An 18,759-nucleotide genomic window follows, 5' to 3' on the forward strand; every position below is an offset into this window, starting at 1 on the left:
AACAAGATTTCAAATCTTTGCTCCTACCTGTTTGGTCGCGTGACACGTCAGTCAACAAACATGGCGAACAACCATCTGCCGTAACAAGGCGAACTGTCATTGAATGTGTCTTCCCCTCCCGTACAAATATGTGTTCCACACATATTACTTCATTTGTTCGAGGATAGAATCTGATATAATCAAATGCACGCCTTTAATGCGCGTCATATAAGAAAATAGGTTTTGTTTATTTGCAGTATATTGAGAGAGGGGTGTGTATCACCCCAGTCAGGTCTTTTGGATTAAAGCGTAGGAAAATGGCGATAAGATACGTGAGGATAGGCTACAGTTCATAGCTTGTGTTGGCTCCTGTATGCTATCCAGACATGGCTACAGCTTCTAGCATACTCACAATGCTTCTTCCTTCTTCCCTCCATTTCTGACCACTGTCATAATATTGTTGTCCTGCCATGAAAACAGATAATACATTAAATACACATATATGCTATACTTAATTATATAAACGAGTGCCATTCCATAGGTAAATACCCTTTATCATGTGTACAAGGTAATTACTTATTGAGGTGCATACTTTTATCAATAATTTATGTAAAGCGTTTATTTCTTATTTGGCTTATTTGCCTGAAAACAAATATGTATTTGTATAAGGAGCCTCCTTTCTATCCCCAAAATTAACTACAGAAAATAACTGTATTTAAAGCAAATTTAACAAAAGGGTCAACAATATACAATTTCCTTGGTCGAAGTGCCAATATTAAAATGTTTGGCATGTAAGGAGTATGCTTTTGTTAATGATGATTTTTAGTATATAAGGCATACATAATAATTCCAACAGACAAAAATAGTCAAAAGTAAAAATTATCAAAGTATTTTCTTTGCTCCTTTAAAGTCAATTTCTTAATGATCCCTCTCTGCATTTAGGACATTCCTACTTCCTGTTTAAGCAGGAAATACATCACAATAAGATTAACTTTGACACAATCATCTATTTGCATTACAAATCAGGCCCAACCCAAACAACATTGAAACAAGACAGGATTTACAGGTACTTTCATTCAGTTACCATTCAGGCCTTAAACACTTCTTTTATTGAATTTCCCCAGAGGGATTTATAGGTTTTTTGGATTTATGCATTTTTTTGAGATCACTGGGACATTCAAACTCTTCCACCTGGTGTGAACATCAAACAGACCCTGCTCACAGTTGAACGGCCTTTCATGCAGGGCGGCATTCGGCAGCAGTTTGCAAACACACTAAATTTAATTTCGTTTGGAGAATCGTTCCAACTCTTATGACACCTGCATGTGACATTTCACTCCCATGCTGATTCCTGCCAATATTCTTATGGTAATGACACCAGGAGTTTTCTTCATCCCACTGGGATTCTTGATGGTAAAAGTTCAGGGTGGGGAACAACTAGCTTTACAAACATTTAAAAGTTTGCTCATGATCATCGTTAAAGTATAAACCTGTTCTGCTGGTTGTTTTTAGTCTTTGACTCATTAACTCGGAAATGGTGTCCCTCCCATCTCCTTTAGAGTTTTGAGCTAAACAGAGCTGCGGTCCACCACATTAAAATGCAATCTGAGCTGGAATATGATATGACGTTTTATTTATGGCACAGATGTGGTTAGTTTTACAGATGTGTGCTATGATACAGAATCACCCAGCAGGCCCAGGTATACCGAACAACATATAATACATGTGAAGGGGCCTTTTAGTAGGAGTGAGCACTTGGGAGTCCTTTCATCACAGATGAGATGACAAACAGTGTTGTTAAGTAACTAAGTATAGTTACTCAAATACTAAACTTAATTACACATTTGTAGTACTTAATATTGTGCTACTTTTTACTTCTACCCCACTACAGTTCAGAGTTCAATTGTGTAATTTCACTCCATTACATTTATTTTATACCATTAGTTACTTTGTAGATTTGGATTAATGATGTGAAATATAAACAACACTTAAAATATTTTAGTCCTCTTAGTTACACCTGGAATAAAATCACATCTACCCGGCAGCATACAAAGCAATTAAAACTAGCTGCACCTGAATATGTTATTCTGAAATGGACCAATCTGCAGAGTGAGTACTTTTACTTTTGGCACTTTAAGTATATTCTGATGCTAATACTTTTGTACTGGCAACATTTTGAATTCAGGACTTGTACTTGTAACAGAGTATTCCTACACTCTGGTTGTACTTATTTTTTACTGAAGTACAAGATCTGAGTACTTGCTCAACCTCTGATGACAACACAGACAACATGTACACAGAGTGGGGTTACAACACAAAATAACCTCAGTTGGAGTTGTCTCAGAGGAAACTGGAACAGACACATTGGCATAATCCCCAGGGAAAGGTGACAGGATGAAGGTAAAGGTGACCTCATCCAAAGCCTCTTTAACAGAAGGCAACTTTTACATGTATCTTCTTCAAAAACACACTTAAAAAACTTACAAATAGAAGCTGCAGGAATCTTTTAGGCCAGGAAAAGAGAAGTTGTTTGTCTTTATTGCGTCCTGTGAAGCCACCATTGGTGAAGGTGGTATAATGTGTATCTTTTGCCGCATGCAAGTAGATCCTTCTCTCTTACTAAGAGGATCTCTCCCATGTAGTGAATGAAGCCTTCCAATATGGAGCAGGTCAAGCCAGATTACACTAGTTTGTGTGAGGGGGGCTAACGAACCAGAGAAAAATCCACAGCATAAACCCACACCAACATACACAGCAGCCTTGTGTGCAATCAGTAGAGCAGTTGTAATATCTATGGTGGTTTTGCTATTTAATAGATATTTAACTTTTGAGGAAAGACTGTTTCAACTAATTATTATTATTTTTAATCTAGAAAAAGTTAAAACCAACAATGAACTCATCTTGCACAATTGAGATTTTCGAATGGCAGTAATTGAAGGGCTTTGTTGTCATTTTTTCTCCTAACAATTGGTAACAAGAAACATCCATACAATATACTTAAGACAGTAAAATAAATAAAAACAGTGCAAGAAAAAAATCCCCCAAAAGTTTAATGAGAATGGTGCAAGTAGATTGCAGATACATAAATATAAATGTAAAATAGAATGAGCTGAAAGCACAAAATAACATCAAATAACCTATTACGTATTATAACAATGTATACAAAAATATGTACCTACCTCCCCTTATATGTATCTGGGTTTGTGTACAAGAGTAAATTGCTAGGGATATCTCATAAATATTTCTATTTTATCAGGGTAACGGTATAAACATGATGTAAAATAAAACAAATGAGAAAGTGTCGCATTCAGTTATTAAAGATAAAATAAGGTATGTGTTGTAGTCTAAGAAGGAGAGAAAGAATCATTTAATGTAGAAGGAGGATGTGAGCCCCTGCGGCCACACCATCTAATAAGCTCAGTAACAATAAACCTTAGTTGGCTTTAACCATTGATTAGCCAGCAGCTCTCACAACAAAAACAAATCCCACAAAGACGATCAATTATGCTCAGAAGACTTGCTGTTTTTGTGTGAAAAGCGTAGCGTTGTGGGGCCATATCTTACTCTCTGAGAAAAGGGGGCAAGTCAATGGAACTAATCTGTGATTAGCAAGAATAAAATGAAATAAAAGGATGCCCCAGAAGTCATGGAGGCGAACAAAGCCGAGCATGCACGATGAGTTATAGCCGATGATCTCTGACACGCCGCTCTGGTGGCAGATGAGGCCCTCTGAATGATTCCCATTACGGGCCCTATGCAGGGGACCAGAGGGATGGCTGCTGCTGACCCTCCCCCACCATCTACTTCCTGTTTTTTCATGGTTGTCTGCTCGCTTCTGCCTATACAATACCAGCTGTGTCTGGAGACATTCCAGTTCCTATGGCTGCCCTCATGAGGAACAGTGCACAACAGATACGTGCTGCCATCTTCTCTGCAGCGTCATTGACATCTGCTTTAGAAACACTTCAGTTCTCCAGCTTCAGCACACGCTCATCGTTACTCCTATTCACGCATTGCACTTAGAACAATGCAAACCAGTCAAGAAAGAAACAACAATAAACCATACAGATCATGATATAAATTGTGCATGAGTCACACTTCAATTATTTTACCTTATCACGGAGCATGTTGATTGCTACATACTTAAAATATACAACATTCTTCAGAAAAATATATTCATCCATGGGAAATTGGGTTTCATGACTTCCTTTTAGAACTGAATAAATAAAACATATCAAATATAATTAAAAGTTAGATAAACATAAGAAAAAAAATAAATAATTGAATACAATTAAATTAAATAATTATACAAACATACAAAATTAAAGTTAAAAAGCTGACATTGTACTATGATATAAAACGTGTATATTACAATACATAAGGTGGTCTATTAGTATTAATAAGATATTATGGAGGTTTTTGAATTGAAACATGCAATTAACTCCATGTTGAAACATTTGTAATGAAGTACTTGAATTGCATTTAAAACTATTTTAGGATTTAGGATTTACTACAATAAAAATACAAGTGGATTTTAAAATGCCTGCAACCACAAGGCACAGCATTTTATACTAAACAAACCTAGTGACCTCTAGTGGTGGAGATGAAAAACATCACTCGAAGATCTCAAATAAGTAATATTTAATCTTCAGTTAATTGTTATTATTCAAACACACTTTTACCCATGACTCCACTAAGAAGGTGTTGTGAAATGTTATTATCTAAATATGCAGCTTTTTCTTTCAAACCAGAGAGAAGAAACGTGAAACAACAGTTGTTACTGTTTCAGAAGAACATATCGTATTGCTTTCAACTAACCTAAAACACTTCTGTGATATCTGTTGACATAATACATTTAATTATAGCCAATATCAAATTTTCTTCAGTGTGACTCACAAATGCACCATGGAATAAAGCTGTGATAAGTGCATCCTGACAGCAGGTGAATGCCTCAGCCTCACTTACAAGTGTATTGAAATGAAGAGGGCTGGGTCTGGACATTGCTCCCTGTGTGAGAGCCTACAGTTGGGTGGAGTCCTGCTGTTTACCTGCTGTTTCAGGAAATGGAGCTTTGATGCAAACACACCACAGCGGGAGCTCCCATTCAGTAAGCTGTTTTAACTGAAGATGCTTTTATTACTTAGGAATATTCAGTTATGAAGGCATATGATTAATCTACTGAGACAATTGTTTTAATACCAACGCTAACAAAGTATGGAAGGCTATAATAGAGGGACGACAGCGTCATGAAAACTGTTTGGTTTGGCATTGGGTAAGTTAAAACATCAGGGGAAATAAAACTGGCAATTTCTTTCTTTAGGGATTATCATTTTGCGTGAATCAGGAGAATACACTTGTTTCATTCAAACACAGTTTCACAGGATATTTAACTTTGAAAGTCATTATCCCAAGCTTATCATTTATAAATAGTAGTACGTTTTCATGCTGCCTCTGCTCTGATTTAGAGAAATGGTGGCTGAGTTAAGTCCATTTATCTGACGTTAAACTTCCCAATGTATATTTATTTTGCCATCTATTAATGTTCTTGAAAAATCATCATGTCTTCTTCTGTCATGTTCACTGGCATTCGCTGCTGAAGTTTTAACTTATCTGCCTTCCACATTTTCAGTTTAGTTCATTCCAACCAAGATATGTGCATTATTATTTTCAGCTTGTTCTCAATTTTAGAGGACTCTGGACCTCAGGAAAAACAACAACATGACCGCTTCCTGGAGATCAAAGCCAACCCTTTTCCTCGTCTGTTTATTACTGTCTGCAACCGGAGGTCAGAACACATTTTTATTTTTCAAGTCTATGAAATTCTGCTGAACTGCCAGAAATTATTAAAAAATCTAAACTAAATGTGCTACTGAAGTAATGCTTATTTCCCACATGGTATTAATGAAAATGTGGTTATTTAATTGCATAATTTAATTTATTTATAAACGGTCTTAGGTATGATATTAAACTGCAGTAATAGCTATGGGGAAATTAAATTGCTATAATGTCTTTTAACCACTTCTGATGAGAATGAATGAAATAAGTCCACAATTGCAAGGTGACTTCAGCAGCTTGTTTAAGATGTAACTTGATGTCTGTCCTTCTGCACATTTGCTTCACACAATGAAAAAATGCTCCGTTAAAAGCAATAATATCAAGTTGAACCTAATATATTTAATTTAAAAGTTATAGTATTGCTTTCACCTAACGTAATACAGTTATATGAAATCTGTTGACATAATACATTTAATTAAAAAGCCAAGTTTCCATTTTGTCAGTGTACTGTTTTAAAATGACTTTGCAAACAAGCCTTAAAAGCTTTTAATCACCAGTCTAGCACTTTCTGAACACCGCAGCATATCAAACAGGTTTGCTGTGGGTTTATAATAATAACTAATCATTCCCCTTAATACTGCCTTGAAGAAAGAAAGCTACACAAAACCAAACCGTTTGAAATCTAATCAGGCATTCTTCATCAAAATGTCAACACTTTGCGTAATATAGGCACAGAAGGACAGTGAAGAGAAAACGTTGCTCTGCTTACTCACAAACGCTTAAACACAACATCCAGACATACTTAAACAGTACCTCAGCATGTGTAATCTGAGCCCACATTAATGTTGTGTTTGAGTATCAGTCCACTTACAAAACAGGTCCTTTGTGATATTTATGTACTCTGAGCAAATGTAAGCACAGTTTTGAACAAAGAGTGTTGTGTGCTATACTATGCAGCATTCCCTTTGTCTTGAAGGACAAGCACAAATTGTTGCAGAACACATTTAAATCAGTTACACTCTGAAACTGTATTATTTTATTAATTGTATTATTTTTGTTATTGTTTTATAATTGTATTTACTTTTTCTTCTCGCATTGCATTGCTTGAATAACCACTGAATGTGAGCACCTACAATGAGCTGCACAAAAAACCTGAAGCAGCATACAGAAATGCAACCTGGGCAGCTGTTTTTTATTTGTTATGGGGGGGACTCAAATCTAATTATTACATATTTATGGATATGCATAAGTAGCGTTCAAAATGTCAGAATTAAACAGTATTACGCCTAAAGTGATGCTGAGAGCCTATTGAAACTGCATATTTTTGGCTTGAAAACAAAAGAAAAGAAAATGAAACAATAAGACAATTATACTAGCAATTACATAAATCTTGTAATCTAAACTTGAATTTTTCTTCTGTCAATTTAATCAATTACACAAATGAAAAGGAGGCATAAATAATTGGGTTGAACTAAAATGAATGTATTAATCATAAATAGGAATTGTATCAATGACAAATCTATGCAATGCAACAGCAATGGCAGACAGACTTCCGACATCACAACACACATGGCAATGTTCAGTTGAGCAAATATGTCCAGTCTTTATAAAATTCTTGCAAGGCCTCTGTGACATAGACTACAGTCACAGTATTTGGTCTGTCCTAGACTCGCTTTAAAGCAATCCTTTCTTATTTCAGCTTTGCCAGGACAGTTCCAGCTGGAGCCTCTGAATGCAACAGTGCTCCTTGGTTCTGACGTGCGATTCAATGCCAGCATGCAAGGACTATGGAATGTCATGACCTGGACTGTGGGAGAATTTCTGGTCACCACTGTCCTGAACAGCGGGGAAATCACCTCCGACCCAGAGATGTTCTCTGCCAGATTCTGCTCAATCGGTGACACCAGCTGTGTGGAGTTCACCATCCAGAACGTGTCCCACCATGAATCGGGGCCTGTAATCTGCAGTGTGCAGGGGGACTATGGCTCGAAGACGGCACAGCTCTATGTACAAGGTAGGGTCATTAAGATGTCATGCTGCTGTTATATATGTCTCATACATGGCTTAGTTGAATCCTCAATTCTATTCTGATTGGTCAATTTGGACATTCAGGGTTTACTCTTTTTCAATAGCAGACCCTTGCTGAGGATGCTCTGATGAATGGACTATGTGCAGTCGTATCAATCCCCAGAAAGAAGTAAAGTCAATATAACATCAGCTGAAAAAACCACATTATTTTTCCCTTTCTCCATTAGGGAAAAACATTGAATGCTTTTTGAACCCCTTCGCTACCATTCTGGCATACATTGGTTTAAAAGAACGCATATAAACCTGTTCGAGTGGCATCAGCTGTTTATTCAGGTGTCATATACGACAATCAGGAGCTGGATTATCACAAAAAATACTCGTATCTATTGATATGCGTGTAGATAATGGCTGATGCCGAAGTGATATAAACTGACTACTCATTCATGGTATTTACAGTCCTGGTATGACAGTCTGACAGTGGATTAGCACTTTTAGGTTGCTTCTGCCCATGTATATGCTTGTCTGTGACTGGCATTTGCCGCTGATTAACACAGCTCCGACGCAGTCCGCTATTGGTATTATTGTGAGGGATATTCACGCTCTAATGATGGAAAAGCAGCAACATAGACGTGACATCACAATGTCGCTCATTTGGGAGGGTAGTCGGTGAAAAAGCAAAAGGGATCTGAGACATGTTGCTTATTGAACCATCAGTTGCCCCAGAATGCAACAAGAAAGGAACTTTCTTCTTGTTGCAGAAAGTGTTCCAACTTATTCACAATGATGGAACTAAAAAGTATGAGTAACTGCTCTTAAATCCTTGCATTGGCTCCCTTTCAAAACTAGAATTGGTTTCACATTTCTACAAGTTGCATACAATGTCCAAAATGTCCTTTCACCTCAGTACATTAAGATAGCAACCAGCAAAAACCCTCAGATTCACAGGCAGAGGTCCTTTAACTATCAATTTAGCTGCAGTTTGTCCATACCATTGAAGGATTAGTCAATGGTATCTGCAAGGTGGCATTGTGCAAAAGTTATTTCATCTTCTGAGTAAAAGGCCCACATCTTTTTCATACCAACAGAACTCAAAACACAAATTGATGAAAATGTTAAATGAGAAGGCAAGTGCAAAACCGAACGTGCTGCTACGACTACCGATCATGCACGTGACCATGCAAACATCTTACATGCCATGTGTGAACTTGTATGTTCAGGTGTGTCTTGTATGTTCTGCAACTCTATCCTTAACCTCAACCCTTTTTCTTATATGTTATTTGTATGTAAAGCATGCCATTGAGTATGAAATATACTGTATTAAATGTATTTCCCAGAGAGTGGTACCCTGCACATCATGGGTGGAAATGTGACGGTGATGCAGGAAGAGCAGGTGGAGTTCCAGTGTGTATTGTCCAAATGGTTCCCCATACCTACTGTCAGCTGGACCTGGAACAATGAGGCTGTGAACAGCAGCCTGTACAACACCACTAGCATGACTGCTGGGGATTCCTTCATCTCCACCAGTGTCCTGAAGTTCCAGGCAGTCAGGGACACCCATGTGGAGTGCCGGGCGACTCTGGAGTCACTGACCAGCCCACAATCCAGCTCAGTCTACTTGGTGGTTGGTAAGATACACCACACTATGTGTCCTGCACAAAACCTCCTCCTAGCTGTTCTGAAGCTGTACACGTTCTAAAGTTTTGTTGCTTAGTTAATTTTCCATAAAAGAAGTGTAGGGATTGAATTTTGGAACAGTGCAGCATATAAGCTCTGTGGCAAAAACACGTTTAGGATAGCCTTTTTACTTGATTCAACAGGATAATCTTCACATACTGACACCACGTTTATGAATTTTAGTGTATATATAATATATAGATATAATAGCCAGAAGTAAGAAGGTAACATGAGACTCATAACAACATCACGGTCACATGGCTGCGCGTCACCCCCGCTAAGCTAAAGGCAGCTAATGTTTGTGTTATTTCGTTTAGTATTCTTATTTAGCCCCTTGCTAGCAGCCACTGATTGAAGACGCCTAATCAAATCCCGCTAATGCAAATATGCCTGTACAAGCGCCAGCTAATCAAACTGCGAGTATGTAAATATGCTGAGAGCCTCGTTATTTTCCGAAAATGGTCACGTCATGTCACCTCCTCCAATACATTGCATGCACAATAGCCAACCTTGCTTTGACTGAACATATAACCTATTTAACTGAAGATTAATCTGATAAACCAGGTTTTAATTTAAAGGTCTCCTATTATGCTCTTTTATGGCATATATTATAGGTCTCAAATATATATAAAAATCATGTCTCTGATGTGTTTTGCTCAAAATATCAAACAGATCAGGCATTTAAGCATGTCCGATATCCCTCTGTTTCAGCCCTGTTTTTGAAAGTGCTGACTGTGACATTCCCTTTCATGCAAATGAGCTGAAGTTGGCCACGCCCCTTTGGAGCGTCATGCAGCTCTCTGCCTGAAGAGAGAAGTTTCTAACGGAGAAGCTCAGCTAATTGATTAAACGCCATATTATGTTCCAAACCACATCAAGCATTATTTCTGAAACACTTCTCATTGTTTACCACAGGAACAGTGACATTATATGTATTATATATACAACAACTCTAAGTCCCTCCGACAGACATCCTGCACAGAGAGACTGCGGAAGGGATTTAGCTCGCGACTGTATATTGCGGACGATAGGTTGGGACGTGTCACTTAGGTGGGACTTTGCCAGGAGTTCAATGTAAAGCCAGTCCACATGTCCGATATGACGTCATATCGGCACCATATCTGGATCAGCTCGTTTGTACCCCCGTTTTTAGAGATGTGGGTAAGGAGGAAAAGAGAGGGTTATATTTTCTGACACTTTGTGAGTCTCCTTACACAACGAGGACTAATATTTATGTATAAAAGACAGCAAAAAGTGCATTTTGCATAATAGGGGACCTTTAACAAAAATCACTTGTATGGATAGTTACAGCAACAACCCTGATCAGGGTCAACACACAGATAACGCGCAGCATGATGAGTAGGCTAGGGTATGCAGCCATCTCCATCTAGCCCCTTTTGATTTTGACACTGTTTGGATGTGTTGATAATAATGGGTTATAGTGGATGAAGGAGTCTTTGAATAAGCGGTAGCCTTAGTGTCTGACTGCATGAGCTATGCTAAATATACTATAAATCTTTAAAAAAAAACTGTCCTAAACTCTCCTATTGGCCTCCTCAGGCTGTAATTAGGATGCATTTATGACTCTCCAAAACTTTCACAACCAAACAAAATGTATAACAGAGAATAGAAATAGAAAAATACTTGCAATATAGGCTTAATACTGATTCATGAGCTTTCAGTGTCTGGGGATGTTGTGCCTCTTAACTCCATTTGGATGTGACAATTAAATATCTTAAGTCTTTGAATCTCTTCTTTAACAGTTCCAAAGCCTACGGATTGGACCGTGCTGATAGCTGTGGTCGTGTCCATTGGATCTTTTGCTCTGCTGGTTTTGCTTATATTCGGAATCATCTTCTGCTACAAAAGGAGGAAAGAAAAAAGTAAGCATCATTATATTAGTCTCATACATGTTCCATCATACTCAATGATAAAAAAAAGTCAAACATATAGCCTTCAGCAAACCGTATCACATTTACTTTAAGTCATTTGTTGTTGACAATCCTCTGCAGAAACCACCTACGAAAATGAAATGAGGTAAGATGGCTATTTTGTCACTACAATACAATAGCATATTATCATTATATCACATCATGTCTTTACATTTGTATAAATCCTCTGTTATCAATCATGTATGTGTGCAGCAGAAGAGTGAGGACTCAGAGCCAGATCAGCACTGTCCATGTAGCTGGACAGAATCAGGGCCAGGTGAACCCAGGATATGTGCCGTCGGGTCAAACAAGTGAGACTCAAACTTGCATGTTCACAAACACACAAGCTTCAATAAGAACATTGACAACACCCCTTTTTCATACCTGCTTAACCAAGCTTTTATCTACCTGTGATATAAAGAAGTCTGTCCTGTTTCTTGTTCACAGGTATCGCTCCCAGTGAACTCAATGACAGCGGCTTTTTTCAGGCAAATGGCTCCACTGTTTTTGAGGTAAGGTTCTTGAGTTGTTGTATAGAGGTACAGTGATAAGCATTAATAGCAGTTTAAGGTTAGCATGTGGTGGTTAGGTCATGGGGACAAGTATAATAAGGCACAAATTACATGATTAATCAATTTTGCTTTTGTTTTTTAGAGCCCTGATGTTGTGAACAGTACCAACACAGGAAATGCTTACATCAGTGTGGATAAACCAGCCTTCAGGAGACACAGACATGTCACCATTGTGTGAGAACAGACAGATGAGTTCTGGGACAAACTATTGCAGAAAAAAGGAAAGAAAGGACTGGCTCCTTCTGAGTGTGTGCTGTAGTAAAGACCATCACATTAACACCTGGAGCAGGGATAGAGGCTGGACCAGCCCTATCTGTTATGTCTGTTCTAGTTTATACTGAGAAATAAATGTTTTACAGATGTTTTACATAATTCAAATGAAATATTCAAAAGGAACCATTTTAAACTTCCTAGCTTCTCTCAGAGCGGTACATGTCAAAATGCTTATTGCAGTATTGAGCAAATCCAGCTCACTAAATGTTAGGTTTGAGTGTAATTTATTCTACGCCTCAGTTAATGGGAGTAATGTGTGTATTAAAATTGCAACACTTCTACCAGCCTGGTGTGTAATTGAGTTAATTAATGGGTATAGATATCAGCTGTGATGGCCGAGTGGTTAAGGCGTTGGACTCGAAATCCAATGGGATATTCCCGCGCAGGTTCAAATCCTGCTCACAGCGACTGAAATTTAATAAGTAACACAGTGCTGGAATTTGCTTTGTTAAAATTGGATATTTATGAGAGGAAGGGTGCAATGTCACCTTCTGCAAGACAATCAATGCTGCTCTCTGCGCCAAAGCTGGGGAACAATAGTCTGTTAAGGGGGGGGAAAAAAGGAAGAGGAGGGGGAAGAAAAAAAAAGGGAGAAAAAGGAGAAAAAAGAAGAAAAAAGGAGAAAAAGAGGAGGAAAGGAGAGAAAAGGAGACAGTGAAGCATATATTTTTTTATCAACCAAACTTTTATTACAATATCATATATGAACAATATATGAATCAAACTTTTTTTTTTTTCTTCATGTCCTCCAGCCACTGTTCTTTTGGGACAGTTTCAATGTTTGGGCAGTACACCTTTCCTTTATACTGGCTGTGTCCAGTCTCTGCCGTCCTAAACTCCTTACACTGCTTACAGGTGTTGTGTAGTACCCTGCGGGTCAGTTTGCGGACTGGAGGAGCAGGAGGAGGAGGAGGAGGCATGAGGCTGTAGCTCAGGGCCTGTGGGGCAGCCATCAGGACAGGCACCTGAGCACCTACTGGTCCCAGCAGCATCAGCTTCGGAGATGAACTTGGAGCTGGAGCTGGAGCAGGGAAGAGCTGCCGAGGAGTACGTGGCCTCACAGCCACAGGTGTGGCGGGTGTGTGTGTGTGTGTGGCGACTGCGGGTGTGTGTGTGGCGACTGCGGGTGTGTGTGTGTGTGGCGACTGCGGGTGTGTGTGTGTGTGTGGTCTTTCTCCTCGCTTGGCCCACGGTGCTGCTGGGCAGGTGGTACTGGTGAGCCGGGCCAGATTGGGGGGGTGCAGACACGGCCCGCGTTTTGGCTGTGGGGAGAGGGTCAGCCGCCACAGACAGTCGACTGGGCAGGTCCAGCCCCTGCATGACCACCGCAGTCTCCTGCCTCTGCACCCTCTTGCTGTTCCACTGGACCAGGGTGGTGTGGCTCACGTCCACCAGCTGCATGGAGGTCTTCGGCATGACCTCGGACCCAGAATACGCCGCCTGATCTGGCGGTAGTCCTCCAGGACGAGGTCAAACCTAGACACTGTGCCAGTCCCCTTCTTCTTGGGACCGCGGTGGATGGCACAGAGCCTAACGAAGATGCTCTCCACGAGCCGGCAACAGTCTGGCCACTGGGCAATTGGGGCAGAGGTGGTGAGGGCATGCCTCTTTACGCTCTCCACCCCCGGCGTGAACTCCTGCCTCTTCTTAGGACTCCTGAACCTCCCCGTGGCCAGCTTGGTCTGGTGTCTTGCGGCAAAGACCACCCGCTGCTGGTCGTAGGGAAGCAGTTCCTGCCAGAGGCCGACAATATTGTCCACCTGAGAAAGACAACATAGAGAGAACAGCACATGAGAAAACAAAAACATTGAAGTGCGGACATGTGTCAGGGAACAGAGGAGAAAAACAAAACAATAAGAGTTCCTAACCTGCTGGTTGCTGAGTGTTAGTAGTGGCTGGTTGCGCAGCTCCACGAGGCATTTTGCCAGCCTGTCCACCCTGTCCATGCCTGGCATGCCGGACTCATCCACGGCCTGGTAAAAAACAGGGATCAGAAATATGAGATCAGTGAAGTGTGGACAAAACAAAGACACGTGATGTTATTTATTATCAAATAAATATGCTTTAACATACCCCAGACACATCTGCAGCCAGGGAGGAGGCAGCAGGCTGGATGGGAGCGGCCATGCAGGAGGCAGCAGCAGCCATGGAGGAGGCAGCAGCCAGGGAGGAGGGAGCAGCCAGGGAGGAGACAGCAGCCAGGGAGGAGGGAGCAGGCTGGGAGGAGGCAGCAGGCTGGGAGGAGGCAGCAGCCACGGAGGAGGGAGCAGCCAGAGAGAAGATAGGCTGTGTTGGGTTATCAAGGAGACCTGGCACCATGAGGTCAGGTATATGGTCTTCCTCAATGCCCTCGTCCACTTCCTCACCCCCCTCCACATCCTCCAGCATGTCCTCCGTCTCCTCTGCGTCAGGGTTGACCTTCAGGGGCTGCCCAGTCTGACTTAGGAGGTAGTCAACACCAAGCAGCTCTCCTATGAAAAAGAACAGATAAACAAGCATGCACACATAATTAATAAACATTAATGTCATGTATGATGTCAAGCATATACACTAGGTAGACAGATATCATTACATTAGCATACCGGTGTATTTGGAGGGTGGCCTGAAGTTTGGCACATATGCCCGGCCAAACACCTTTATGTTGTTGGTGTTGACGCTCTGGGTCACATCCCCGGAGTAGGTGAGCAGAGACGATGGCCTGCTGGTCACCGCCGCCGCCCCCCGGTCCTGGTTCCACCTGTTCAGGCCTTCCAGGAGGTAGAGCTGAAAATTCAGCGCATTTGCACTGGTTCCTGTGAAAACAATGAAATATTAATAGTCAATTAAAAAGGTCTAGCTTTCCAATCTAATGAGTGCTTTCATAAAAGAGCATAGTGACTGCTTATATACATAAGGGAGACACCAACCTGGAATGAACCTGTTCAGGTGGCAGTGGAAGGACTCCAGGGATGTGGACCCCCTGGCACAGCGGTAGCTGGTGAGGACCACACCTCCCTTCCTGATGGTGCCGGTTTCGGTGTAGAGCTGCACACCAGGCAGGTCCTGGATGCAGCTGACGTGGAGTTGCTGCACACGCCAGATGTGCTCCATGCGCACCTGGTCCAGCAGTGGCACCCCCATCAGGTCATTCCCATTGGTCCCGCCCAGTTGCTGCAGCAGCCGCCCAATGAGGCTGATGGTGGCCTCCACGCCGCGCGTCCTCCTGCGGCAGTACTGGCTCAGCTCCCTCTTACTGATCCTGGCATCCACCGCAGCATCAGTAATGGCTGGCACACCTTCCTGCCTGAGCTGCTCTCTCTTTGCCTGATGCAACAGAGAGAGGTCCCCTGCATCCCACTCAAAAATGCAGGCAGAGAGGTAGCTCATGAAGGTGGGGTAGAGGGGATGGGCGTCGGTGGTACACAGCCAGCCTCCGCATGAAGTGCCAGATGTCCAGCCGTATTTGGAGGTCTGGCCACTCCCCAAACCTGTTCTGCAGCGTGGTGGACCCCTCACTGATGCAGCAGTTACAGTCCACATACAGCAGCAGTGGGGGTGCGACAGCTGCAAGGCGGTACCGCTCCATCACTCCTGCCACCATCCTGTCCAGTCCTGGCCCCTCCTGCACTGTCACCACACTGGTCACGATCTGGCCAACCTCGTTCCCAATGGAGGTGACCCAGAGACCAGTCCCCTTGGCATGGCCAGCCAGCTTCTTTGTGATCTGGAATTTCACAATAGCGATGTTAAAAAAATCTGTAAAATTTGAGGAAATCTACAGGAGCAAGAGTATATAGATTAACTACACTGTACACATGTATTATTATTACCTGTTTGGTTGAGTCCATCTTTAAGATGGAGCCAAACGTTGATGTGATGCTGGCTTTAATATGGTCCAGGCGAGAGAGGATGTCCCTGCCATAGACCGTCAGCAGCCAGCGACTGGTGGGCACATCAATGGGCTCTGGGGGATCCTGGCACACCACTGGGAAGAGGCTTGGCCGGCCAACAAACTCAGCACACTCCCCAAGATAGTGTGCCAACCTGTTCAGCCATTCCTCCCCATGGTTCTCCTTCAGCTGCTTCACCAGACGTGCTGGACTGTTCCCGAGAGTCCGGTCACGCAGCAGGCGAATGACACGGATGTCACAGGCGTACCTGAAATGAACATGTAGCTCCAATTAGTTACGCATTAAAGGGAGGGTCATTACAGTCATGTAAAGGCTATCATACGCAGCCGGCGAAACAACAGTTGAATGTGACAGCAGAGTTCCATTTACTCACTGGCGGGTCAGGATCATCCGGAACATTTTCTGGTGCGGCAGGTCCAGCTGATTCCGGACAGTCTCGGAGGTGGACAGGTAGTTCACAGAACACACAGTGCACCCGAGTGTCTCTGTCACCATCAGGTAATACCTGTCGATGTCCAGGACCTTCCGAGCCCTCTTGTGGACACCGTACCCCGTCAGCTGCTTCCCACACTCAGGGCAGGTTACCCTCACCTTCCACAGGTGGTAGGGCATCCACACCATCAGCCTGTGGTTTAAGAAGCGGTCTGGTGTCGGTGTCTGGTGGTAGATGAGGGCTGGGGCAGGGGGCTCGTACCACAGCTTCAGGTCTTGCCGCAGTTTGCCAGAGTGGAAGATGGCGTTTGAAATCCACCTCTGGTCTTGGACAGGGATGTTTTTATACATCTCTGCTGGCAACCACACCGAAGCTGCAGCCCCCGCAGTGGCCAGCTGAACTCCTCCAGGTGCATCCTGTTTAGAAGACAACAATAATGTAGTAATGTATGGCATACATAAAGGCTACACTAAGCATAACCTACACAACACATTATTAATGTATGGCATAAATAAAGGCTACACTAAGCATAACCTACACAACAATAAATAAAGGTATGTCTGGAGGTCAGTGTAAGGAGTGCGCTTGACCAAAGGGAGATGGCCAGGTATGACTATATAGATGTTAATTAGGTTGGCTTCAACCATCTTGTCTAATAGCTGTAGCTCCCAGCCGTTGCACCAGCCGTTGCACCAGGGTCCGAGACCACAGCAGCAGACTGTGACGGTGGCACAGCAGCCGTTGCACCAGGGGCCACAGCAGCAGACTGTGAGGCAGCGGCAGGAGGCTGAGTGGTGGGCTGCTAAAGCAACAGCATTGTGTTATGAGATAACAGCTACAGCATTGCAGCAGACATGAGATGCCAGATTAATCATAACGATACATCATTTAAACATAGATCACCTTACCTTAGCACCGTGAAAGCCACAGTTACAGGCCACTGACCCTCCAAACAGAGTGGACTGTCCACGGACCTGCATGGGGCAATTCTCAATCTGAAACAATCAGTACTGTGTTTAGTCTGGGGTAGGTAGTACAGTCATTTGCTTTATTCATAGTATCTGCACTATTGTAGGGTATATTTTTCAAGTCATCATTATGTATTGCCATATTTTACCTTCTGATAGAGGGCATACCACTTCCGCTGCCTAGGGGCTGGTCTGTTGCCTCCAGAAGGCCAAACCCCTGAGCTGGCAAATGCCCTCAGCCTTGCCATCCACTGTCCTTCCCCCAGGCCCTTGAGGCTTTTAGGCTTGTTGCTCATCTAAAGGGAATATGAATATGAAAATGGACAACAATAAACAATGAGCATCCTTTGGACAATACACTGTGACACTACAGCACAAACGCGCACACACAGCATGACAGACAGCTGCATTATCAAATCAATCAAGTTACAATAATGTTGGGTGTCTGATCACCTCTGATAAGGTGAAGTAGTTGATATGATTTGCTAGTCATAGTGATAATGAGGGTATTATGTAGATCGTATTCGTAACGTTAGTTTGTTTACATTTACATGGCTTTTTCTATTCATATTAATATTGAGCCTATAAACATTACATTTATTGATCGTAACGTAAACGTCAGTTTGTTTACATTCCAAGTACCACCACGAACGACACATATTAGCTAGCCTAAAGCTTGGCATACCGCCTTATATGATGCCAGTTCACGCTAGCTAGAACAATGGCGTTATCCTATTTATAAATCACACATTTGGCATGATAATCTCACAAACATCTCCTCTGCAAAATCGAAATGGACCAGCAAGTTAGCAATAGCGATTGTTAGCTATGGTGGATAAACTGGCCTTAACGTAACGTAACACAGGTAGCAAAACAATCGGATACTTTCGTGTGATTGATTAAAATAAACCCCACATGCATTTTTCAGCAGGAGACACATATTTGAATAGTTACTTACCATTGAATCGTACTGCTAGATTCTAAGTAGAATAAGCGGAAAAAACAATGGCGTCCGTTTGTTGCAGAGCGTTGCTGTGCTTGCTGTGCTTGAGCTTGCTTTGGCGCGTAACGTACGTCATCCATTCCACATTGGAAAGTAGCGATGTGATTGGCCAGGTCCAATCTCCACATTGGATAGTAGCGATGTGATTGGCCAGGTCCATTGTCATCTCGCTACGTGATTGGGACAGGCTGTATCTCACATTGGAAATGAACGAACGTGATTCGCTGTTGACA

General features: G+C 42.2%; 3 protein-coding genes and 1 non-coding gene across 10 annotated transcripts; 2 read left to right on the forward strand and 2 right to left on the reverse strand.

Moving 5' to 3' along the window:
* The first annotated feature begins 4,998 nt into the window (after positions 1 to 4,998).
* On the forward strand, positions 4,999 to 12,516 carry igsf5a (immunoglobulin superfamily, member 5a). 5 transcript variants are annotated; one of them, XM_063894585.1, is made up of 9 exons: positions 4,999 to 5,086; positions 5,651 to 5,764; positions 7,454 to 7,768; positions 9,117 to 9,407; positions 11,220 to 11,339; positions 11,469 to 11,493; positions 11,601 to 11,698; positions 11,835 to 11,899; positions 12,042 to 12,516. In XM_063894585.1, exons 2-9 carry the CDS (start codon positions 5,698 to 5,700, stop codon positions 12,135 to 12,137), a joined length of 1,077 nt encoding a protein of 358 aa, XP_063750655.1. In that variant the 5' UTR covers positions 4,999 to 5,086; positions 5,651 to 5,697; the 3' UTR covers positions 12,138 to 12,516. The 5 variants fall into 5 exon arrangements, with proteins under 5 accessions (XP_063750655.1, XP_063750652.1, XP_063750653.1 ...); XM_063894582.1 differs by having other exon boundaries at positions 5,034 to 5,086; positions 5,668 to 5,764; XM_063894583.1 differs by having other exon boundaries at positions 5,034 to 5,086; positions 5,668 to 5,764; positions 11,604 to 11,698.
* Positions 12,517 to 12,557: 41 nt separating this feature from the next.
* On the forward strand, positions 12,558 to 12,639 carry trnas-cga (transfer RNA serine (anticodon CGA)). Its single transcript has one exon. It is a non-coding gene; the product is annotated as a tRNA-Ser (tRNA).
* Positions 12,640 to 12,898: 259 nt separating this feature from the next.
* LOC134872167 (uncharacterized) lies at positions 12,899 to 15,352 on the reverse strand. The gene is made up of 5 exons (XM_063895335.1): positions 15,139 to 15,352; positions 14,815 to 15,024; positions 14,306 to 14,703; positions 14,101 to 14,205; positions 12,899 to 13,992 (listed from the first exon to the last, which is right to left on the reverse strand). The coding sequence occupies exons 1-5, from the start codon at positions 15,350 to 15,352 to the stop codon at positions 13,615 to 13,617; spliced, it is 1,305 nt and encodes a 434-aa protein (XP_063751405.1). The 3' UTR covers positions 12,899 to 13,614.
* Positions 15,323 to 18,745, reverse strand: LOC134871539 (uncharacterized). Of its 3 annotated transcripts, XM_063894260.1 has the most exons (6): positions 18,482 to 18,745; positions 17,673 to 17,819; positions 17,464 to 17,550; positions 16,496 to 16,971; positions 16,042 to 16,369; positions 15,323 to 15,935 (listed from the first exon to the last, which is right to left on the reverse strand). In XM_063894260.1, the coding sequence occupies exons 1-6, from the start codon at positions 18,482 to 18,484 to the stop codon at positions 15,570 to 15,572; spliced, it is 1,407 nt and encodes a 468-aa protein (XP_063750330.1). In that variant the 5' UTR covers positions 18,485 to 18,745; the 3' UTR covers positions 15,323 to 15,569. The 3 variants fall into 3 exon arrangements, with proteins under 3 accessions (XP_063750330.1, XP_063750331.1, XP_063750332.1); XM_063894261.1 differs by lacking the exon at positions 18,482 to 18,745 and having other exon boundaries at positions 16,496 to 17,357; positions 17,673 to 17,734; XM_063894262.1 differs by lacking the exon at positions 18,482 to 18,745 and having other exon boundaries at positions 16,496 to 17,354; positions 17,673 to 17,712.
* Positions 18,746 to 18,759: the final 14 nt, after the last annotated feature.

Source organism: Eleginops maclovinus, chromosome 11 (assembly GCF_036324505.1).
Source record: "Eleginops maclovinus isolate JMC-PN-2008 ecotype Puerto Natales chromosome 11, JC_Emac_rtc_rv5, whole genome shotgun sequence".
NCBI classification, from domain to species: domain Eukaryota; kingdom Metazoa; phylum Chordata; class Actinopteri; order Perciformes; family Eleginopidae; genus Eleginops; species Eleginops maclovinus.